This window comes from Melospiza georgiana, chromosome 17 (assembly GCF_028018845.1).
Source record: "Melospiza georgiana isolate bMelGeo1 chromosome 17, bMelGeo1.pri, whole genome shotgun sequence".
In the NCBI taxonomy this organism is placed as follows: domain Eukaryota; kingdom Metazoa; phylum Chordata; class Aves; order Passeriformes; family Passerellidae; genus Melospiza; species Melospiza georgiana.
The window spans coordinates 969,816-993,997 of NC_080446.1; the positions used below are offsets into that span (position 1 = coordinate 969,816).

The 24,182-nt window shown below is 46.4% G+C and overlaps 2 protein-coding genes across 3 annotated transcripts; one reads left to right on the forward strand and one right to left on the reverse strand.

Annotated features, from left to right (window-relative positions):
• The first annotated feature begins 3,074 nt into the window (after window positions 1–3,074).
• PARD6B (par-6 family cell polarity regulator beta) lies at window positions 3,075–19,345 on the forward strand. Of its 2 annotated transcripts, none has more exons than XM_058036086.1 (3): window positions 3,075–3,153; window positions 7,892–8,114; window positions 14,787–19,345. In XM_058036086.1, exons 1-3 carry the CDS (start codon window positions 3,088–3,090, stop codon window positions 15,614–15,616), a joined length of 1,119 nt encoding a protein of 372 aa, XP_057892069.1. In that variant the 5' UTR covers window positions 3,075–3,087; the 3' UTR covers window positions 15,617–19,345. The 2 variants fall into 2 exon arrangements, with proteins under 2 accessions (XP_057892069.1, XP_057892070.1); XM_058036087.1 differs by lacking the exon at window positions 3,075–3,153 and adding an exon at window positions 3,410–3,482.
• Window positions 19,346–21,606: 2,261 nt separating this feature from the next.
• On the reverse strand, window positions 21,607–23,674 carry LOC131090877 (uncharacterized). The gene is made up of 2 exons (XM_058036527.1): window positions 22,422–23,674; window positions 21,607–21,619 (listed from the first exon to the last, which is right to left on the reverse strand). Exons 1-2 carry the CDS (start codon window positions 23,672–23,674, stop codon window positions 21,607–21,609), a joined length of 1,266 nt encoding a protein of 421 aa, XP_057892510.1.
• Between the last annotated feature and the right edge of the window lie 508 nt (window positions 23,675–24,182).

Here is a 24,182-nt window from a genome sequence, read left to right on the forward strand (position 1 = left end):
TCCCCTGCTCAGATTCTCCCTCTCTGGGGCAGCATCTGTGAACTCACAGCTTCTGCCTCAGGATCAGCCCCACCAGCAGAAAGGTATTCAGTGGATTTCCCTGCATTCATGGGCACTTCTGCAATATTTCTGCATTTGTGAATCTCAGATGCCTTCATGGCAGCACTGGTTTATCTGCATCCTTCACTTACCAAGGAGAGGGCAAAAGCAATTTGAGGTCATGCTGGGCCCTAATTTTCTGAAAACGGAGTATCCAAGTGTATACACTGCTGTTGAAAATGCTTCTTTGTAGGGAAATGTAACTGGGACACAAGATTAAAGTATCAAAATTGCAGAAGGTATCAGAGCCTGTAAGTACAGAATTTATTTTTTAAAGAAAGCAGGATCTTATTGTCATTTTAAAAATAAAGCTTCTCTTTTTCCCTTTTAGTTTTCTCTCCCCATCAGAAAAACTCTCCAGTCTCTCATCAACTCCAAGACAAGATCAGATTACAATCTCGTACATCTAACAATCGCTCCTGTGAGCTGGCATTGACAGTGTAAATAAAGACTACTTTATGTTAAATATGAAGTCAGCATAAGCCCTGAACTATGCAATAAAAGATTAGGTGGATCATCAATAACAGTCAATCTATGCTGACAGAAATTTCCTGTGCTTTGTACTTGGAAGTACCCTCTGAACTCCCAGCAGGGCTGTATGGAATACAACAATTAAAATGTGGGAAATCTGGGACAGGGAAGCAGCATGACGGCACAATCTCAGTATACTGCATGGTGGACCTAAGTGATGGAATTTCTACACCAAAACAAACAAAGAAAAAATAAAGGCCTCCCAAAAAAGTTCCCCCAGCTGCTCAGAGATCAGGAAACCCAACCTGTCTTTCAACTTCACAGAAACAGAATGTGCCATGAATAGCTTGATCAGGTCTGAATCACAGGTTGTACAGAACTTGTGACTAAAATAGCTCTTTAAGCTTACCTTGCAGCAGGCACAGAGAGCCTGCCTCCCTCCCCACCTTTATCTGAGATCAAATTGTTTATCACATTCCTTCCCCATACGTCAGCTCCTTGTGATGAAAGCCAGCCAGTGATTAATACATTTTATGAGGTTGGTTCCAGTGACTTGAAATGAATTAGCCCTGACTCCTCAGGCTCGCTCCCACACCCACTGCCTGGCACTCCAGCCACGCTAGGAATGCACAATAGAAAACAAATTATCTTAGGCGATACCTCATAAATCTATAGCAGTAAAATTAACTGCACAGCGGCTCCAAGCAGAAATCAGCTTCAGGAGGTTCTTCCTCCCTTTCTCCAGGAGAAAAGAGCCAACCCAACAGCTTTAAAGCCCCAGACAAATCACTGTTCCCTTGTCTCTTGCACTCTTCTCCGTGCTCAGTTCGTTAAACAGAGCTGTAGAAGACAGATATGGAAAGCAGTCCAAACTCTTTTCAATGTTATAATTACAAAGTGGCAGAATAAGAGGTTTTATCCTGGTCTTGCTCTCATAGCTGTAATCTGCCTTCTACTGCACCAGGATCACAGATTCTATCAGAACTTACAGGCTGAATTTTCCATGTGTCCTTCTGCAGTGTAAAACCAAAACACGCTGGATAAAGGATGAGAAGACTTGAATCAGCCTAGACACCGTCTGGCAGCAAACTATACTTAACTATTAACAATATCCTCTGTGCTAATTACAGCTTGTCTTGGCTCGAGTGAGAGCTGCAATTCCTTTGCCTTTGGCGTGATGGGAGGAAGATCAACTGTACAAAAATCAGCACCGACTTAGGAGTGATTCAGCACTGGATGCTTTTTATTTAATTACTGATTACCAAGTGAGCCTTGAGAAGTGACTAGACACCCGCGGCGTGCCTCAGGTGCGAGGCATTGTTTGAGCTCCCATCACCGCCATCCGCACAGATCTGCATGATGAAACCTCACACTGCGTTCTCCTCTACCAGATTTATGGATGATGGAGAGACCTGTAATTCAAAGGTCTGTTGACATAATGAGATTAATGTACATGCTTTCTTCTTGTCCATACACGTGACAAGTCTTTTTCTTTCAGACAGTTTACAATCTCTGGGGTTTGTACCTTTGTCAGGGTAGCTTAACTGGCCTTTAAATGAAATTGATCTGTCTCAGAATTAATACAATAAGGAAGGTTAGCTCTGACGTTAGCAGATCCCACAATTTTATTTGTGACTAAAATGGAAACAAGCTCCATGAACACCTTTACAGGTGGACACAGAGCCACATCCTGAGAGGAAGACTTCCACTTTTGGCCTGACCAAGGTTTATTTATGCAATGTGCAAACATCAACTAACACTGGTGTGCTCTGTGTGTTACATCCGTGAGACCCCGAGACCCCTGAATCACAGAACGGGCTGGAAGGGATCTTTGTCCGGAGATGCTCAGCCCAGCCCCAAGCTCGGTGTCTGAGGGGTCGGAGCCTCCAGGGCAGCCCGATCGGGGGCTGCGGCGCTGTGAGGGGCGGAGGGCCGGGGGATGGCGGCTCCTCAGGGCTGTGGGGTTAGGGTTAGGGCTAGGGCTGGCTCCGCGGGGCTGTGGGAAGGACAGGGTTCTGGACTGTGGAGGACCCGGAGCTCGGCATGGAGGCTCCTGCGGGCCGCGGGACAATGCGGGGCCGCGGGATGGCTGCTCCCCGGGGCGGGAGGTGCCTGAGGAGGCAGCGGGAGCCGATCTCCGCTCCAGCCCCGTGCGGTACACGGGCTGCGGAGGCAGGGCCCGCACCGGCTGCAGGACAGAAGCAGAAAGCCCGCACAATGCCCGCACAATGCCCGCACCGCTCCCACGCCGCCGCCTCCATCTTGCGCAGCGGCCGCAGGTGCGCGGCCCCGCCCGTGCGCGGCCCCGCGGAGGCGGCGCAGGCGCGCGAGGGCCCCGCCCCGGTCCCGGCAGGTGCCGGAGCCGCGCGGCCCCGCCCCGGCCCGGGCGCGCTGAGGGCGGAGGCGGCGGAGCGGCCGCGGGTGCCGGGGCTCTTGGCTGGGCCGCGCCGCTGCCCGTCCCGCCGCGCTCCGGCGGACACAGGAGCCAGAGCGGCGGACGCAGCGACCGCGCGAGGCATGAACCGGGCTCAGCGCGGGGCCGCGGGCAGCCGCGGCCTGGGCACCATGGAGGTGAAGAGCAAGGTGGGAGCCGCCGCCGCCGCCTGAGGGCCGCGGGCGCGGGGGAAGGAGCGGGCCGGCCCTGCGGGGCCGTCGGGCCGCGGTGTCGCTGCGGGGACAGGACGGGGCCAGGGACGGCGTCAGCTGCTGACTCACCTGCCCAGGGGCCGCCGGGGCACGGCCCGCGGGGCCTGAGCGCTCCGCAGGCTCCCGGGCTCGGGCGGGCGGGCCCCGGCGCTCCCTCCCCACCTGTCCCCGCGGCCGCCCCGCCGGAGGTGGTGGGATCGCTTGCTGGGTGCGCTGTCTGCGGGGAAAAAATATAAATGGTTTTTATGTGGTTTAAAAGAAAACAGGTAAGTGGAGTTGGCCCCTGAGTTTCTGGAGGGACTAAAAGACCTACCGACAAATTTGTGCTGTGGGGAGTGTGGGATCACTGGGCCAAGGAGGTGCTTAGAGACATACTTGGGGAGTGGACTACATGATCTCCAGAGGTCCCTTCCAGCCCTAAAAGTTCTGTGATAATTGGCAAGCCTCAAGACCCTCGCTTTGTCCGAATTGCGGTGAGTGCGTTTGTTAGTGACTGTTTCTGTAGTTACCTTTTTTCCCCAATGATTATGTCTTTCTGTAACTTTTTGTGCGGTACAGCGTAGGCTCACAGTAGAGGTAGAGGTGAGCCCTGGCTAGCTTATCCGAAAGTGGAGTTTGCCTTCTCTTGGAGGCCCCGGGAGACTTTTACCCTGGCAGTGCTGCAGGAGTGTGTACCTGTGTGTTCCCGCAGGGATCACCCGTGTCAGGTGCTCACAGCGTTGCCCAGCTCTGTCAATTCTCCCATGCGTGTATCCACTTCTCTTCTATTTTTAATTTTCTTTTTTTTTTTTTTTTTTTTTTTTTTTTTTGATGATTAGACAAAGTTTTTCTGGTAAAACTTAGATATTCTGAGAGAAATTAGATTTTTTTTTTTTATTCTGCTTTATGTTTGTAATCATTTCCAATTGTAAAACTGCTGGATGTACAGTATGAGGTGGAATGTCTCTATTAGTCAAAGAAGTGTTGAGTTAAAGTCCGTTTTTCATTGCCTAGGCAGATTGTAAGTGCATCCACGTGGGAATGTGTTTTCCATTGGTGGCCACATGGCTTTCTTGGGTTGTTTTTGAAGTGGGGAGCAGCCTGTGTTCTGTCCCCTCCTTTGCTGCTAGTGAGGTGTTATAGCAGCAGTCAGGACTCATTAAGGATAAAGCATCATAGTGCTGTAACTTGTGGAGAGTGTGGTGGGTGTGTCTATAGCCTCAATGAGGATGATTTCTTTTAAAGTGTTCAATTTCCATGTGCCCTAAATCAGCAAGATACAGAAGTATCTGGTAGCTGTTATTTCAAATACCAGTTAAGTTAGTGCTGTGATGGTGAAGTCTTTTATTTATGCTCTTACAATGTTGAGAATGATCAGTATGATGTGCTTACAAACCCAAAACACTTGTTTCCTCAGCCCTACTGTTTCCCCGCTGTGTGTTTTCCTTGATTTAAAATCTATCTAGGGAATCAGCCGTGTTCTGTGTTCCTGGTGTTTGTGCAGAGAAATGTAGCCCTAATGAATAGGGATTGTCCCTCAAGTGCATATTATGGAGCAGGATTCAAGGCATTCCTAGAACTGCTTGTTACTAATGCATTATTTAACAGCACCTCAATTTAATATCGCAGAGGAGTCATCTTCCTTCTATGAAAATGAGCAGTTCTGGAGAGAAAGAAGAAACGCCTGTGTGGGAGGTGGAGGAGCCATTCCTGCGGAGTGGCCTGGGCTGTGAAGGCTGCTCCATGATGTACAGCTCTTTATTTAGATATTCCAAATCAATAATTGTGCCTCAGCTGACGAGGCTGGGCCAGCACAGCCCAACTGTGGTTGCAGTTACATGAGCACAATCCTTTTGTTAGTTTAGTTTATTCAGTTTGGGTAACTGCTCTGAGCTCGCCCTGCCGATTCCCCATAGTACTTGAATTCCAGTCAGCCCGTTTTCTTGTCGGGCAAAATAAAACTTTATTCCCCAGACTAGAGTTCCTAGTGATGGAATGGAAACCCTAAAATAAGCTTCTAGTTGTCTATATGTTAAAATTCAAGTTTCCCCCATTTCATGACTTGGAATAACATTTATTTCTGAGTAAAATCTTAATAACTGGTAAGCCAGAGAAGGTCACTGCAGCTCGTGTTCTGTCAGTGATGGGGACTTGCACAGAGCAGCTCTGTGCTGTGTTTCAGAGGACTTTAAAAAGGTGACCCATCAATGTTAGGTGAGCATCCCGGGAGCCTTCCTGGTGAGCTGCCATGGCTCCCCTGCCTTCTCCCGGGGGAGTTACCGCGAGCAGCACGGGCTTGTCAAGAGCTCAGGTGGCAAGGAGCCTTCTCTGCTTGGGTTACTCCTCTAGAACACCAAGCGCAGCCGTGTTTCACGGGATGGAGGGCAGCATCTGATGGAAAATACAGACATTTCGGGCATTCAAATAATGGAATTGCGCAGTTGGACTTGTCTTTTACCTGCTTTCTAATAGTATTGAGCAAACTGTGTTAGGACATACGAGTGGGTTAGGAGTATTTTGGTATTTGCACCAAATATCTATAAAATAACATGGAAAAAATAAAAATCACACGTTTGAAAATCTGGCCCTTTGCTTGCTGTGGTCAGATTCAGCATTTCTTCCAACCTGAGGGTGAGGTTGTTGGCTTTTCAAAACTTCCATTACTGAATTCTGTTTGAGGTATGTAACCCTTGAAAGCCAAGCAGTGCCGATGGCTGCCGTGCACGGGCAGCTCCTGCGGGGCTCACGCCTCGCAGCTGGGGCAGGAGCGAGTGCTGCGCTGATGTCACGGCTGGGCCCTGCTGCTCTGACGTGCTGGGAGTTCCTCCTGTGGGCTGGGCTTTTGTTTGTAAGCAGGTACGAATCATCCCTTCTGCCTCATTAGTCAATGGCAGGCTAATTGCAGGTTTTTTAGAGCAGGAATGTTCCCAGATAGTTCCTTTATTTGAAGCTTTTGGAGGAAGGTGGGGTGTTGAAGGTGTAGCTTGTTTTGAGTTAGCATGGTGTTAACGTGCTAACAACGAGGTCCTTGTCTCCTGGTTTTCAGTGCTTTGTTTGTATGTGAGAGCTCCAAGGCTTTTATTCTCCAAAAGATTGTAATCGGGTGTGAGGTGAAGTGCACCTCCACCTCTCCTGTGTGTGAGATACACCAAAGTATGTGACACTGAGGCTCAAACGTGCACTCAGAGCATTTTGTTCCTGTGTGTTTCTGTTCTACTTAAAACTCAACTTGCTAAAGGAATTTAAAGTCTTTATTTTCACTGTAGGTCAGCAATAGTATTCATACAAAAAAAACAGCCAACTGAGTTTTTTTGAATTATTAGCTTATTATCCTTTTAATTCGTATACAAGCTGTTCTGTTTTTTGTAACCTGGCTGCTGCTATCTCTGAATTCCTTTTGACATCTCTGGTATGTTGTGTATGTGCCTGATACGGAGGATTTAGAGTAATTTTTATCTAATATTCTGTTTGCTTTGGGTCCTGCCCTTATTAGGCAGAACACCAACATTTTGCTAGCTATGTGTGGTAAAAATCACAATTTGTCTAGTCTACATCAAATGCTCATCCTTTTCTTGGCACCCAGTTGAGTCTCCGCCTGCCCCCACTGTATCATTGCCTTAATAAGCAACGTGTTTTAATAAGTGTTTGCTTTAGAGCTGATGTAGGAGACTGAGCCTCAGTGGATTTGTGAGCTGGGTTTTTTGTTGAATGATTATGTTGACTACAAGCAAATGCTACCCCTTAAAGTAATGTCAGTGATTAATTTTTTTTCCCTATATTTTCTGAACCTTACCAGACTTGGAAAATCCAGGTTCTATATCCTGGATAGAACCCTGATTTAAAAGACTGTTGCAATCAAGATTTGAGCCTTGCTCATGCACACAAATCTTCTGAATGCTCTTAAGGCAGTGGCTGTTGCCCCTGTTCTCTCTCTTTAGGCAGGAGCAGAGTGGAGCTGAGATCGCTCCCCAGAGCTGGGCTGCACAGCCAAGGGGCATTTTCACTTCCTGCCCAAACAGCCGGGGGTGTGAGGGCTGCTCACCTTGCGTGGGTGACCCACGCTTGTGTAACAATCTCTGCACGCTGTTCTCGAGGGCACTGGTAGTTCTCGAACCGAATTCCAGGTGGGCACATACCACAGGGTGTTAATCACAGCCCTGCCTGGAGTGCCACAGCCTCTGCTCTGTCCCTTGCCCAGCGTGGTTTCTCCATGAGTGTGTGAGAACCTGCAGCCATCCCTGCACTGGTTTGTCACTGAGTGCCACAGCAGTGCAGCCTCTGCTCTGTCCTTGCCCAGCGTGGTTTCTCCATGAGTGTGTGAGAACCTGCAGCCATCCCTGCACTGGTTTGTCACTGAGTGCCACAGCAGTGCAGCCTCTGCTCTGTCCTTGCCCAGCGTGGTTTCTCCATGAGCCTGTGAGAACCTGCAGCCATCCCTGCACTGGTTTGTCACCCGAGTGCTCCCGTTAAATGGAGCAGTGAAACAGCCTTGGCATGCTCAAAGGTACATGTTTCACCTGGTACAAAACTAGTTATTACTTTGGGGAAAAAACCAGCTGTTTTCACTGACTGTTTTACACCATGTCAAAATTGTTTGTTGTAGTTTTTAGTGCACTTTTAATTCCATAATGTTTCTGGTTTAGCATAAAATAATTGTTGCTTCCATATTAATGATGTAAGATATGTTTTGTCGTAGTTTGGGGCTGAATTTCGACGATTTTCTCTGGAGAGATCCAAACCTGGCAAGTTTGAGGAGTTCTATGGATTACTGCAGCACGTGCACAAGATCCCAAATGTTGATGTTCTGGTGGGATACACGGACATTCACGGAGACCTGCTGCCTATCAATAACGATGACAATTATCACAAAGCAGTTTCTACAGCCAACCCTCTCCTCAGGATTTTCATTCAGAGAAAAGGTAAGAGCACTGGAAGAATGTGAATCATCTGTTCATCCAGATGCAGTGTGATGTATGGAGGAAAAAACCCTTCAGTCCTATTTCTTCATGTCAAATTCCGTAATAATTATGAGTCATGAAAAGTATTCACAACTTGTCTCTCTTGCAAGAGCTTCCTCAGGCAACCTATTTATACTTTGTGATGTTTTGCTTCTATTTAGTTGAGTTAAAGTCAAGTTAAATCTCCAGCAAATGCTTCTTTCTAGTTTTATGTATGCAAATGAAAATAAACTTTTAACCTCTAAGCTTTTCTGCTCTGTATGTTGGATACTTTTCACTTAAAATTCCAATCTTGATCAGACAAGAAGACAGACCATTACAGGATGGAAAGTAATATTAAAAATGTTATTACATGAAGTATTAAATGCAGTATTAAAATATAAATTCAAGACTAACTTTGTAATATGCTACTCTTATCAAACTTTCCTGATAAAACATGAAGTTTTCAGTTGACAAGTTTATATCAGTTAGCAAACCTCAGGAGTGAGGGCTGCTTGCTTTGATGGTTTGCCTTTAAAAATACTGTGTCTGCTCTGGTTGTGTGTTCCTGCTGTCTGCTCTTGTTCATGAAGGGAAGAAAATCCAATCAGAAGTTTGTATTTGTTCATGTGGTGTTGTTCCTCGTTGTTGTGAAGACAGGCATTTTTTCCCTAGAAAATGCTTGGGCATCAGAACCTGCTCTCCACTCCCACTCCAAAAAGTGAACAACTCCTCAAGGGCCTGACACAAACCCAATATTCATAACCAGTGTGGCTGCTTGGCAGCTGCTGAGTGCTGGCAAAGTGTTTGTGTTGAGAGTACAGACTGGTAAGGCCTGTGTTCTCAGTGCTGAAGTGCCAGAGGCATGAAGCATTTGCTCTAGCAGAACCTGGAGAGAGACAAGGCCTATGACTCCATCTAATCCCCTACAGTAGCCATATGACAGGAAGGGATAAGCCACTTGTCAGCCTGGGATTATTGAGTTTATATTTTAACACCATATGGTTTTAGATTGTTCCTACTGTTGCCTGTTCCTGGTGTTGCATTTATCATGAATCTTTAGTTTCCTACAATCCTTTACCTTGATTTGATCCAGGTGGATTATTTGTTACTACTCTGGTGCCAGGAGTTGATATAATGCACAAAAGTAGAAGATGACGATTCCGTTTTAGTTTATCAGAACAAGAATTGATGAGTAGGAAAAGCTGTGTAGGAATACCAGGTGTCACTGCCTTCCCTTGGACACGAGAGCCTTCTGGCCCTGGAGTTTCAGGGAATGAGGAGCCCAGGCTGGCACCCCAGTCCCCACTGCACTGTGCTGGGAGTTAGTTGTGATCACACTGATCACATCTGCTGATGAAATTGAGGCTTTGCCTTCGCTGACATCTTTGCATACAGGGTAGGTGTTTGTTTGATGGAAAATACAGAACAACTTTATTCTGTATTTTATTTGTGATGGTTTACCTGTTACCAAGGCTGGATTGGTGGAGTTAGGGGTGGTTCATATTTTGTGCAGTGTGATTTAAGTGTCCTTAATTCACAGATTGCAGCAGCCTTACTGGCTCTGCCTATGGAATGGAAAAGAAATGCCTTAGCAAATACCTGCAATTGATGGGGCTGCTTTGATCTGGGCTGGTTTGGAACTATAATGAGTGACACAAGTTACTTTTCCACCTGCAAGGCTACTTGTGGCTTTCATGCATTCTCTTAAATCAGCCGAAAAGTTTTTGTGGGTTTTGTAATGGAACTTTGACTTCTTTTCTATTTCCAGCAGCAGTAGTTGGGAATTTGGGATCTTTGAAAAAAAGCCACTGTGGGGAAAGAGAGAAAGTGTTTTGATTCTTTATAATGTATTTTTATCATACTGTCTTAACTATTTAGAAACTTCAAGTAATTTGTGCAAAGCCAACTTGAGGTATGAGCAGACTGCAGTGAAATGTAATGTAAATAGTATTAACTTCTTAGTATATTGCATCCCAGGAACACCTTGAGGGGTTGAAATGGGAGCTGCAGGACGGTTTTGCTTCTACTAATAAGCAATGGTTGTGGTAATGGGACTCCAAAATTTGGGAAGCGTTATGCCAGAGTAGCAGCTCTTCTCTCTCCTGTTTGATTTTGATTCCTCATTTCTGAAAGCTTTGTTTGTCCTGAACATTTATGTGGCTTGGTTGATGTGGTAAAAAACTTAGAGATCCTGTAATGAAATCACAAATTATTCCTCTTAGGTTCCTCTAATTGTATTTCACAAAATTCCTTTAAAATACTTTATAAACTGCTCCAGTGCTAAAATCCAAACTGGGGCTTGATGTTGCACAAGTCAGGATTGGCTATCAGTTTGCAGAAAACATTCCTCTCTGGAATTTCATTCTGCAGTTTAACAGATTAACAGGTACTGTTGACATCTGGTATTTAAAGGTTAAACTGATGTATTGTGATTAAATCCAGATGTATGGGAGTCACTCTGTCTGTGAGAAGAACCCTTCTGAAGAGAAAATGGAGGGGAACAGTCTGCATAGGCTGAAGGGCAGCTTGATGTGGGGAGCTTTGCATTGTAAATACGAGAACAGCAGAGATAACAGGAGATACATTTCATTATAATGTCCTTAACAGTCCCTGGAAGGATTCTAAATTACAATATCCAACTCCTGCAAGTTGTGCACGGATGTGGCTGTATTTAGAGAGAAGTGGATTCTTTGGTTAATCCACTTGTGCCTCTCGAGAGACACTTGGTCACTGAGAAGCTTTACTTTGCTGAGAAGTAACAGCAGTTGGCTTTTTAAACAGCTCTTTCTGGACTGGCCTAGCTGTTCTGAGGCCTCTTCCTAAAAACACAGCTTGGTTTCCTAAAACCATATTTTGTTCTGTTTCGTGACTAAATAGGAGGAGATTTGTTGGGTCATATTTAAAGAATGCTAAATTGCATTTCTGTTCAAATACACTAACTACTTGGGGGCTTTGAAAATTTAATTCTTAATGGGTAACTCTACATTGATTTGCAAACGGGTCAGAAAATATTTCAAAAATCTGTCTTCAATAACATTAAATTGAAACCAGATTTGGCATTTGTGGGCTTTTGTTTTCAATTTCATGTAATAAGTCTGTACAGATTGGTGCCACCTTGAGCTTGAAACTGCTGGGGGGAGAAATCCTTCCTGCCCTGTGTGGACCTTCTCCTTCACACTATCTGTAGTTAACACCTTGTCCTTTGGCTTTAGGCCAAAATATTTTTGCCGGGGCTTTAAACTGATTAGTGAGGTGCCAGAACAAAGATGCCTTTGTACTTGAGAGTATTGCTTTAGAAAACTTGTTTAGCAGTGAAGAGAGGTTACCCAGAGTGTGCTGTTCTGCTCAGATTTGGGGAGATGAGTTTATTAACCTTCCACTATTTTTTTCCTCACAAATTCTCTAACCTTAACTGTTTATCTTAAGATTCATGCTAGTTCTGAATTATTTAACTATCAAGAGCAGTTATAATGAAAAAAACCTTTCCCTCTGGTTTGTCAGAGTTTCTTAAATGTTTTGACATCTGGCTTGCAGTTTTGGGATGCTTTTACTTCAGCCATGTGTCCTGTAACTTAAGAAAGTTACTAAAAACAAAACCACCAGCTCAATTTAAGACTTCTGATTTGTCTTCTGAAAGGACTTTTTAAAGTTCCATTCTTTTCTAAGAAATGTTTTTCTACTCTAAGTTTTTGCTTAAAAAGTCCTTTGGAATCTGTTATTTGCATACAGAGATTTACATAATATTTCTTTCAAAACCAGTCCTGTTGCAGCTGATCTTTGTGCTTCTCTGCTAACTGGAACAATTTGATTTGGACAGAAGTTACCAGCTGATAGTTGTGGAAGGCAGGCTGGGAGGTGGTTTCTGTGAAGGAAGTTGGGAACAGTTCTAAATCCAACTTGAGTAAAGAGCACAAACAGTCTTTGATCATTTACAGGACATGATAGACCTACTTGGATGTAATAAATTTGTTTGTATATCTAGCTCATGCCAGACTTCCTGCAGGGTGTGTGTCCTGCCATGAAGGTGAAGCCTTCTAGCCACTGTGGCAAGCTGGGATCATTGAATGCTTTACATATTTGATATGATAGAATAGGTGAAATACCACAGAGTGAGTCTGGTTCTCTGACTTTGTGCACTTTGACATTAAGGAGAAAGCCCCATCAATTGCACACCTTTCAATGTTGCAGTGACATGGGAGAACACTCGTGGCAGAATCAGTCCTGACAGAGCTTTGCTGTCCTGTTTTCTCGTGCCTTTTTCTAAACCAGCAGCTGTACTAAGAGCAGCAGGAGCCGAGTGCTTGGGGGGCACCAGTGTGCCGGGCCCTGTGTCCTGGAGCTGCCATCAGCAGCCTGCACTTAGCACCAGTGAGTGCAAGCAGTACCTGGTATTTAAAGTAAGACCTGTCTGGGATGGCATTTCACAATTGTCCTTTCCAGCTTGTTTTGTAAACAATTGTAGTTCTAAATAAAAAAAAAGAGAAGTTATTGCACCTCATTGAATTGCAAAAATCCTGTCAATGAAACACCAGATGCCTAACTGGGAACTGGTTGGATGGGTTGTCAGGGGAGATAAGGGCAAAACCTCTCTCACTTTTCCCTTTGATCATAATTTTTTAGCGAGCATAAAAAGAATTGTTCCCTGTTGTCTGAAAAGGCAGTATGTTGTCAGCAGTGGATGGAGTGCAGGGTGTAACCAGCTGATCATAGTCAGTCAGACATTCCAAAGGGCCTTCTACAGGGAAAAGGCTGAGTTTGCATTTCTGTAGGTGTTTCACTGCAGACACTGCTCACCTGTTAAAATGCTTTGCCTGGAGAGATTGAATTGTTTTTTAATGCACCAGCTCTTCACCACAGCTGACCTAACACCCTTGGACATGTGACTATCAGATTTTAGGCTGTTTCTAAAGCCTTTGTGCTTGATGTTAAGATCTAATGTTATATTAATTAAACCTTGAATTATCAAGTAGCTGAGATTGCTACAGGAGTGCCTTCAGGCTATAGTAGAGCTGTGTGAATTAGGTATCTTCAAAAATAACTCCTGATTGTGTGAGTTAAATTGTTGAACAACTTTATCTATAAACATCAGTGCAAAAGATGCTCTGTGTTTAGCAAACAGCTAAGCAAGAGCTTTGCCTTCCTTATGGTGTAATTATTTTTTTTAAACAAGGGAAATAAAAAAGAAATGTAAATGAGGCCATCATCTGGACACATTTTTCTAAAACATGTTGATGAACTATTGTGTACACACAAGCCAGGAGTTGACAGTAAATCCCTTTGAGGTTTTTTTTTGTGGGCTAATTTAAATTTGTTTCTTTTCTTCTTGTCCTTTATCTTTTAGAGTACCAGGTCCAAGACTGCCTTCCTAGAGCAGCCAAAGCACTGTTGTTGTTTTCAGCAGCCCCAAAGGCTGGGAAGGGAAGGGAGGAGTTGGTGTTACATGCTGCAGTAGTGTTAGCCTGTTGCTCTAGGTGTACTTTCTCTGGTCTATTTTGACCATCTGAGGAGTCCAAATGGAGCTGGTTCATGTCTGTATGTCCCAGCCTCAGAAGCAAATGCACTCATTGATTTCCTCAGCAGCTGGCAGCTGTCCTGAAATGCCACCAGGGCAGCATTGCCACAGTCAGCCAGTCCACAGACTGAATGTATAACCATTCTTCCACTTTCTTGGCTGTACCAATGACATCTGAATGGGATAATACAAAGAAATCCCAAATTCTCTGGGTCCTGGGGTTAGTGCAGTCCAGTTCTGCATGATTATTGGGGTTTTCCCCTGCAGAACAAAGATGTGTGTAGTCTGAGTGATTACACTCAATTTACGAGCATAAATCAGAGGAAGTTCAGATCGGAATGTACTTAGGTTGATTCTTTTTGGTGACTTATTGCATATTAAAAAGAAAAATGGACCCTTTGGTAAATAAGCATTTCAGAAATCAGTATTGCTTCTGCAGAACACGTTTTCTTGTCCCTTACAAGTAGTTGTGGGACTAATATGTTTTCTTTTGGTTTTTTTTTAAGCTCTAAGCCATTTGCCTATTCCTGTATAAAGTTGTGGCAGTTACAGCATTGCTTGCATGAACAGTTTTGCTTGAAGTATTTGTGTGCGAGGTCTCTTTGTTTCTGCTCCACAGCCATTTTACCTACATGGCGTGGGGGCAGGGAAGAGTGCAGAATGGAATAAGCTTTCTGGAGTTTGAATCCAGGTCACTTGGCTGGCTCCCAGTAACTAGGCAATAATAGGCACGCTGGCTGCTTTCCCTTTTTCATTCTTTCTTTTCCAATGATCTGAAACCTGAGGAGAGAAAACTAGCAAGTGGAATTACTCTGAATAAAATTAAAATGTTTCTAGGAATGTACTCACTCTTTCCATTCTACCCTTTCTCAGGCAGCTGTAGTTCTTTGTGTCTGCTGCTGCTAACTGGTTTTAATTTCTTTTGTGCACACTCTTTCCTTCAGTAGTAGAAAACCAAAAGTGTTCCAAACTTTGTGTTTCATAACATTAAAGCTTTTGTTTCCTGAGCTGAGAGGAATTCTTCTGCGATAGTAAGGCTGACACCTTGTAGATGAGCTGTCTGCCTGTGCTGAGCTAACATGGGAGCAGTGTGACCTGGCTGTCTGCAGGCTCTAATCCCCGTGTGCTCTGTCTTACAGAGGATGCCGACTACAGTGCCTTTGGGACGGATACCATGACGAGGAAGAAGAACGTCTTATCCAACGTGCTACGTCCAGACAACCACAAGAAGAAGCCCCACATTGTGATCAGCATGCCCCAGGACTTCAGGCCCGTGTCCTCCATCATAGACGTGGATATCCTGCCCGAGACCCACCGCAGGGTGCGGCTCTACAAGTACGGCACCGACAAACCGCTGGGCTTCTACATCCGCGACGGCTCCAGCGTCAGGGTCACCCCGCACGGGCTGGAGAAGGTGCCCGGCATTTTCATATCCAGGCTGGTGCCCGGGGGGCTGGCGCAGAGCACGGGCCTGCTGGCTGTCAACGATGAGGTGCTGGAGGTCAATGGCATAGAGGTGTCGGGAAAAAGCCTCGATCAAGTTACAGACATGATGATTGCCAACAGCCGCAACCTGATCATCACGGTCAGGCCCGCCAACCAGAGGAACAACGTCGTGAGGAACAGTCGGACTTCGGGCAGCTCCGGCCAGTCCACCGAGTCCAGCCTCCCCAGCAGCACTCCAAACATCCTGGGCAGTCTGCTGCAAGGAGAAGAGGAGAGCGATGAGGAGGACATTATTATTGAAGACAGTGGCGAGCCGCAGCAGATCCCAAAAGCTACGCCTGCCAGCGAAAGCATAGAATCCTTATCACAAATTGAACTCCTCCACGAGTCCACACAAAATGGATTCCTTCCTTCCAGTGAGATGAACTTGAATCACTCGACAGGCAGCATTAGCATGGAGTACGAGGCCCCAGAGCCAGGGCCTAAGTCCTTAGAAGAAGATGGAACTATAATAACACTATGAAATGACATCGGTGTACTTTGTATAAGTAAGGATGCCATACATGTTTTAATTGGGCTTAATATGTAACACACTTTATACCTCTCCATCTACCAAGCACTGCAGTTAGATTAAAAGGAAGGAAAAATGTAAAATCAAGAAATTCAAAATTACATAAGTTAACTAACTTCATTAATTCTGCACTTCAATGTAAATAATTCACAAAGCTGGACAATAATTGATAAATAGCTGAAATTGAATGATGAAAATTTAAATTGAAAATGAAGGATAGCTAAGAGATGGCTGTGAGCTTTCTTTTAAAGGTACTTGATTTTTATTATTTTTTTTTATGCTGTATACTACTGGTTCCATAGAAGTAAACTTCCTTACGTGTGTAGCTGACTGTCTCACGGGCTGTGGTTTCACATTCCTCTGAAGGGCTGCTTACCTGTGATTGAGCTGCCCCAGCCACCTCACTCCTGTCCTGGCTGCTGCTCCCCTGGCAGCTGTGCATGGCTCTGGGCAAGAGGGAGCTGGTAGGGGGACTAGAAGTGGACTGGGAAGAGGTGGGGTGACTGGTCTGGCCCTGGTGACACAGGGACAGCAGGGCTCTGTGGGCAGTGGGGCTTTGGAGGTCACTGTTCCTTTATGAGTGAATGTGCAACCACAGGCGTGTTAGTCAGGCACCATTACTGGTTTTAATGGCCAGGCTTACTTTTAATGACTGATTTTGAAATTCAGATGTGAAAGTCTTAACACTAATGCGTCACAGACCTGTTCTCATTCTAGTTTGCAATATTTAAGGATACCATTGGATTTAGTTATTAATCCCAGTAAATTACAAACAAATCAAATGTAAACTTAATGCTATGGAAATAGCATAATGCAATTTCTGTTACACTTGCGGTCCTAGTAGAAACTGTAATGATTTCTACTAGCAAAGGTTTGTTGGAATGAGTCTGGATTATATACAAGTGACTTTCTTCAAACCTGAACAAGTTAGATCAGTCTTGTTAAATCCCTGAATTTAAAAAAGTTTTAAATCAGAATGAGGCTTTAGTACACCTTGTTTGAGCCATGTGATATTAACTTATTCATTCCTAGGAACTGCTCTGTAAATGCAGATTGTTGTGTGCCCCTGGCTGAGTGTTGTGGATATTAGTGTTGCTCTGTGTGAAAACACTGATGACAAGTCCTGATGCTGCAAAGCAAAGGTGTGTGTGTGTGTAACCACTGCACTCACTGGGACAGCTGCAGGAGAGGCTTCCAGCATTGCTTTTATCCTTCCCCTTTTTGTATCTCCCGCTTTACCCCTTTGGCCCTTGGTTCCCAGCCTGGCCCCCCTCTGGGAACAGAAGCTGTGGCAGGAAAATGAGCTGGGACCAGTAGGACTGGGGAGAAGGATCTCTCTCCCCAGGGATGCCATGGCCTCTGGCAGGAGGAGGAGGGTGCTGCCAGTTGTGTCCTTGGTCCTGTGCTCTCCAGAGCAGCAGTCAGGTGCTTGGGAGTGTGTTCCACCCTCTGCGAAGGTGTGATGAGTGGGAAGGGAGACTGACCCTTTTCTTTTTTTCCCCTCAGTCTATTTGAGGAAAATCTACCTCTGGTAACTTTACTAACAGGAGACCAACTCAACTGTAAGTTTAATGGTAGGGCATCTGTAGAAGTCGTCACAGACTGTCAGAGCCTAAACCTGTGTTTGTTTCAGGTTTTTGTGATGATGCAAACACTGCTGCAGAAGCAAATCCCTGCTGAGTGATGTTACAAAGTGCACATTGGAAATGAGTATCTGATGAGCAGTTTTCTCAAACCTCCAATGCCATTGGAGTCCAAGATGGCAAGAGAGGCATTCATCCCCCTTAGGATTTATGGAGAATAGGCACAGCAGGCAGTGGTACTCTGCAGGTGAGGGGCTCTTTGTTACACTTATTTATGGTTTCTTGGTGTGTGTGGAGAGCCCTGGAATCTCTTACAAGAGCAAGATCTTTCAAGTATTTCACTTGTTTTGCTAATAATTATTGAAAATGAAGTAACTACATCCCCCTAGTGTGAAATGAGAAAAAGGAATGTTCATTCTGCAACATGGAGACTTTACCTGTGCATGTTTTCTCTCAGTGCTGCTCTACACTTCCTTTCTTTACGGAAGATTGTTTACTTTGAAAATATCTTCATTTTCCTTTGTCAAAAGACTTTCCTTCCTGTATGAAATCACCAGTGGAGGGTGAGACTCATTATTCTGCTAGTTTGCACTTCTGTGCCTTTGGTTTACTTGAATGTATTGTGAATAATCAAAGGAATAAAGGCACTTGGATGGGGGAGAAGAGAGGTCCAGAGGTACGGAGAATGAACTGGTAGTGCACTTCATGCAGGTGTGACGTTTTCATTCCATGCAAATCCCCTCTGGGGCTGATGTGGCCCGTGAGGATTTTGGAGCTCAGACACAGCTGGAAGGATGGAGTTGCCTGGGAGGGCTGGGTCTGGCCAGGAGCCTGGGCAGCTGCCAGCCCCGAGGCACGTGCGTGGGCAGTCTGAGTAATATTGATGCCAGTATTAAGGACTTGTGGACATTTAACGGAGGTCCTGCTCTAAACTGCATGAGACTTCATGTCTTGGGACCTTTCCTGCAAACTGAGTAATCTAAACATGAGATAATGTTCTTTTTGACGTAGATTGTGCTCTGTTTCACAGAAATTTGGTGACATGTAGTAAAACTAAGCATTTGGGACTTGATAAAAAAAGAATAAAACTGAAGAATGTGTATTTACAGTTATAATGACAGACTGCACAGCATGTAGTTGCTTAACGCTGCAGTTACCATAAAGTTTCTAAAGTTCTTCCATATCTTACTAATACCTACACTGTTAATTACAAAAGATTTTTAAATTGCTACTTTGGGATGATCAATGGTTGATTATGAGTGGCTAAATTTAATTTTATATATAAATGATACTGGGCTTCAGTATAGGGTTTTTTAAAATATGCTGATATTGTTAGCCTTTCATTCACTACCTCCTAAATTTTTAACATCTATACTGTTTTCTCCCTGGAAGACAATACTTAGAGGCTTGACTGTTTTATATAGATTTTATCTATAGCTAAGAAAAGGAGAAAGAATTCCAGAAGTGATAGTGAGGATGCTGCGCATGATTGACAATATTACGCTGCTATTGATGTAATCTGTGTATTAAGTATCCTGTGTGTGTAAATTGTATTTTCAATCCAGATTTTATAAATTAATTTATGAAATACCCAAATTATTTCACAATGGAATGAAAAACTAAAATTCCTTTGACTAGTGTTATATGTTGTGTACATGCATGGAGGGGGACAAGTGATTCCTCCCTGGTGGTTGGGAGATCCAAGTGCACCTTAATAGGAAGAACAAATTCTTAATAGAATTAAGATGCATTTACTTTAAAGTTCTGCTGTGGTACTGGAGAAGTCAAGCCTAACTGTGAATCATATGTTTTTTTCCACACCTGAATTAAATTTAGGACAGTGTTCTCACAAGCTGTCTTTAACATGTGTATTTTTGTGAATATTATGTATTTTCTAATTAAATTTTACTTGCAATGTGATTTTTACATGAATGAACTTGTTTAAAATGTCAAATATCAGTATTTTTCTTACAACTTTAATGTATAATGTACATTGGTATCTCACCGAATGAAGATTGATTTTACAAAAATCAAGCTAGATGTAGTTGTATATTAGTCTTATATTTTTACAGACCAAAATAATAAATGGATATAGAAATGAAATGCTTTTTTCTCAGTTACTTTGTCAGATAAAATGAGGAAGAATGTATCCTTTTTCTCAAGTGTGACAATAGCTGGGCTTGCTATTTCTCTTGTGGCCAGGGGAGCAGGCCGTGTTTTCCTGGCAGTGCTCTCTGTGTGTCTGTCCCTCCCGTGAATCAGAGTTTGTGCCCCTGGGCAGTGCCAGCCGTGTGCCCCTCGGTGCTGCTGCTCTCTGTGCTGTGCCTGCTCCTGCAGCAGGGAGCCCGGGGAGCAGGCAGTGTTTCCCTGGCAGTGCTCTCCGTGTGTCTGTCCCTCCCGTGAATCAGAGTTTGTGCCCCTGGGCAGTGCCAGCCGTGTGCCCCTCGGTGCTGCTGCTCTCTGTGCTGTGCCTGCTCCTGCAGCAGGGACCCTTCCTCGAGGGCTGCTCCTGGCACAGCCTCAGGTCCCTGCTGCTGCTGCTGGGGATGCTGTCCCTGCTGCTGTGAGTATCTCTGCTAGTGTCCATGGGACAGCTTGAGCTCAAACCCACTTCACTTACAGCTGTTTGCTCCTGCCCTGGCAGCCCTGGTAAACATTTACCCAGGGAGGAGAGACTGGGGCTGTGCTCAGCCCTCTGCCTGTGCCTTTTGTTCCTGCTGCTTTGGGGCTGAGCACAGAGTTCTGCCTGCACCTCCCTGTGCCTGTGGGACTGGATTGTTTGTGTGCTCAGGGCTCTCCATCGCTGCAGACGGAGCCCTGGCAGGGCTGGGATCAGCACAGACTCAGTGCAGCCCAGAGAACCCAGGCTGCTGCCCGGGGCATGAGCACGAGGGGCTGGGAGCTGGGGCAGGGCTGCTCTCTGCACAGGAGCCTGGGAGGAATGCTGGAGCAGAGTGCCATTGCTGGCATGGCGTGAGCTCTGCAGCGCATCCTGTGCCCCGTTCCCTGGCTCGGCAGGGCCTGGGCTCACCCTCGGAGGAGCTGTCCTCGGGAGTGGCTGTCAGAGGATGGAGCGAGCCCGGTGGGGCTGGGAGTGAGGCTCAGTGCGCTCTCACAGCTCAGCAGTGCTGCTTCTGCAGAGCACTCGTTTTCTTAAACTTACTTCCAGGAAGACTAACTTTCCCCACTGCTGCCTCCTTGAGGAAGGAATGCAGCTGTTGACTGCATCTGTCCTTTAAACCCAGGAGCATTTCGCTTTTCTCAAGGTGATGAGCTCTTAAGGCATTAGGACTTGGGTTATTTTATGGAATTGAAAATTCATGTATGCTTACAGATACTGTATTTTCATAAGTAATCAAGAGGAAGTCCTACTCTCCCTAGTATACCAAGAGGAGAAAGATTTAGACTAGTGCTAAATACTCCTTTGAAGTTTTTTGTTATCCTCAAATTACCTGTGGCATTCTACAGACTTTCCAAAAGTCTTCTGACTATGTGTTTCCTTGCAGTACAAGTGTCACACTCAGATACTGGCATGTAGTTGGACATGGTAATGCTAGAGAGGAAAAATCAGCTTTAAGGTGGCTTCATAAATGGCTTCCAGTGCTAACACCAGGCAAGATGTGCTGGATGGTAACAATATTCTTGGATGCTGTAGAAGAATGCAATAAATGGATGTGCTGGATGGTAACAATATTCTTGGATGCTGTAGAAGCATGCAATAAATGGCACGGCTGGTCCTTGGGGAGGCGAGACTGCAGCTGAGATGTAGGAATTCAGACTCCTTGTGCAGCTCTGACAGATCACTTGTGTACTTTTCCTCTCACACACGAGACAAATCTGTCTCTGGGGACTTGATGTCGTGTGCTTGATTTAAAAGTGCTTTAGGGCCATGAAGCACAAAGCGATTAAAGAAGTGCTGTGCTATTAAACCTGCAGTTCTACACCCAGTTCAGAAGTGTTGCTAATATCATTTCCTCTCTTTCCAATTAACATTCCTTTCTATTGAATACTATTTTATTACCTGATAGCATAAGGAAATACCTTGCATTTCATCAGCGAGAGACTTGTTTCAGGCTCTGGGATGCTATGAATAAGTAGGTATAAGAGTGTATTTACTGTCCCCACATCAGACCGTGGTTCTTGTCCTGTGAGCACCTGGCAGTGCCCAGGTACTGATAATGGCTTTTTTGTAATCACCAATGGAATGGCAGCGCTCAGAGCTGAGGAACAGAGAGCAGCAGCTGATGTGGAAGGAGCCAGAGAAGGAAGGGACACCACGCAGTGCAGGGCTCATGCTTACAGCACACAAAGCTGGTGTGCATCACAGTCTGCCCTGTCTAAACCAGGGCTGGAAGTGGCCTAATAGCCACAGCTGCAAGAGAAAATGGAGAAAAAAATAAAGAGCAGGGAGCAAATAAATTAACCAATAAAGGAGGTGAGTCCCAAACACTGCAGAAAGGAATAGATAATTCTGCAATGGCCACAAGTTTGTGTGCTCCATGAAGCTGTATGAGCTGGTCAAAGATCCTATCTCTAACTGCAAGCCTGGGCCCTTTCGACCCTCAGAGCTGTAGCAGTAAATTCTAGACATGAGAAGAGTATTCTTGTGAGACACTGGAATTTCTCAAGACTTTTTGCTTTTTTTGCCTTTTGTTTCTTGGCTATTGTTCTGGATATTGTGTACCCAATAAATATTTTTTTTTTTTAAGTGAGATTCTCTTTTCTGTTGGAGGGCAGAAATGATTTGAAATTCTGAAAAAGCTGGGGAGAATGAGTTGAATATAGAAACATAGATTTCTCTGACTATGAACGCTGCATGTCATTACATAAAATGCTTGGTGTTGTATTTCTGAAATTTAAAAACCTAATTGCTTAAATCTTGTGTGAAAACCTTGTTACTTAGTCTGCTATTCATACTTTCTGTCCTGTGCAGCAAAATGAGAAGAGTAGATATATTTTTGCAAACTCATGAGATTATAAGTGAGCTAAAACTTTAAAAAACGACTTGCAAAAAAACCCATTTGAGTTTTATTAAACATTGAGATGCTGTTAACTGTCTTTCAGATATGCTTTGGGTGTCAATACGTGGATCTCTGTGGTGTAGAAAGGGAGGGGGCCAGGACAGGACCTGGTGGTGAGCCGGGCACGTCCCTGACCCCAAATCCTCTCCATACCCACAGACGGGGACGGAGAAACTCCGAGCGCCCTGGGGCTCCCTGTTCCCCTGCACCCCTTTAATTTCCCGGCGACTGAAGCCGGAGCCGGGCCCGCCCCGCTCCCGCTCCCGCCCGCTCCGCCGGGGCCGAGCTCGGCGCGCTGGGCTCAGCCGGGCCCGGAGCGCACCGGGAGCGCTCGGGGGGTACCGGGAGCGCTCGGGATGGACCGGGAGCGCTGGGGGGGCACCGGGAGCGCGCGGGATGGACCGGGAGCGCTCGGGATGCACCGGGAGCGCTCGGGAGGCACCGGGAGCGCTCGGGATGGACCGGGAGCGCGCGGGAGGCACCGGGAGCGCGCGGGAGGCACCGGGAGCGCTCGGGGGGCACCGGGAGCGCGCGGGGGGCACCGGGAGCGCTCGGGATGCACCGGGAGCGCTCGGGGGGCACCGGGAGCGCTCGGGTGCACCGGGAGAGCTCGGGATGGACCGGGAGCGCTCGGGAGGCACCGGGAGCGCTCGGGTGCACCGGGAGCGCTCGGGATGGACCGGGAGCGCTCGGGATGCACCGGGAGCGCTCGGGATGGACCGGGAGCGCGCGGGGGGCACCGGGAGCGCTCGGGATGCACCGGGAGCGCTCGGGATGGACCGGGAGCGCGCGGGAGGCACCGGGAGCGCTCGGGATGGACCGAGAACGCTCGGGAGGCACCGGGAGCGCTCGGGAGGCACCGGGAGCGCTCGGGGGGCACCGGGAGCGCGCGGGAGGCACCGGGAGCGCTCGGGATGGACCGGGAGCGCGCGGGATGGACCGGGAGCGCTCGGGATGGACCAGGAGCGCTCGGGATGCACCGGGAGCGCTCGGGATGGACCGGGAGCGCGCGGGAGGCACCGGGAGCGCTCGGGATGGACCGGGAGCGCTCGGGATGCACCGGGAGCGCTCGGGATGGACCGGGAGCGCTCGGGTGCACCGGGAGAGCTCGGGATGCACCGGGAGCGCTCGGGAGGCACCGGGAGCGCTCGGGGGGCACCGGGAGCGCTCGGGGGGCACCGGGAGCGCTCGGGAGGCACCGGGAGCGCGCGGGATGGACCGGGAGCGCTCGGGGGGCACCGGTAAGGAACAGGGACCCCCGAGGGCACAGACCGAGGTTCTGAAGTTGCCCTCTGTAGGCTGAGACGCTTCCCCACCACCACCGAAGGACAGAGGAAGGCTCCAAAGCCCAGGTGGGAGCGCTTGGGAGCGCTCCCTTTGTGACCTGCAGGAAGCTGATATCCCATCTGAGCCTGGTGGTGATGTACAGTTGGTAATGTTCTTTTGGGGCAGTTTATTTAAAATTTTCTCTTGTCGTGACAAAAGGTGTTTCTAAACCAACCTTTTAAATAGCTTCCCCTCACACCCTTCCTTCCTTTTGACAGTAAAAGTTGAAGTGATTTATTTCTGTCTCCAAGGAAAGAAAAAATGGAAACTTGTTCAGTTTCATTATTCAGAGAATTTTTTCCCATGCCTCTTCCTTGATATCGTCTTTGCATGTGTTTGTCAATGATTTGCGATAATCAGACCACTTACACATATCCACATCTTGGGATCTTTGTTTTGGTTTTGTGTTCAGTGTTTTCAGGGTGATGACACAATGCTTGGTCCAGGATACCCACATCATTTTCATGTGGTTGAACCACGGGCAGTGTTTGTCTTACTTCTGTCAACTACACATCTGCAGTGGGCAAGACACAAATCTCATTAATGCTGTTTACATTTGCAAAAAATGAATACTGAATTTTCAAGCTT

Excerpts from the sequence above, each read along its gene's own strand:
- PARD6B (XM_058036086.1), top strand. The coding sequence starts at position 3,088 with ATGAACCGGGCTCAGCGCGGGGCCGCGGGCAGCCGCGGCCTGGGCACC. Across the intron at positions 3,154-7,891 it reads CCATGGAGGTGAAGAGCAAG|TTTGGGGCTGAATTTCGACG; the intron begins GTGGGAGCCGCC and ends GTTTTGTCGTAG. Across the intron at positions 8,115-14,786 it reads GATTTTCATTCAGAGAAAAG|AGGATGCCGACTACAGTGCC; the intron begins GTAAGAGCACTG and ends TCTGTCTTACAG.
- LOC131090877 (XM_058036527.1), bottom strand. The coding sequence starts at position 23,674 with ATGGGATATCAGCTTCCTGCAGGTCACAAAGGGAGCGCTCCCAAGCGC.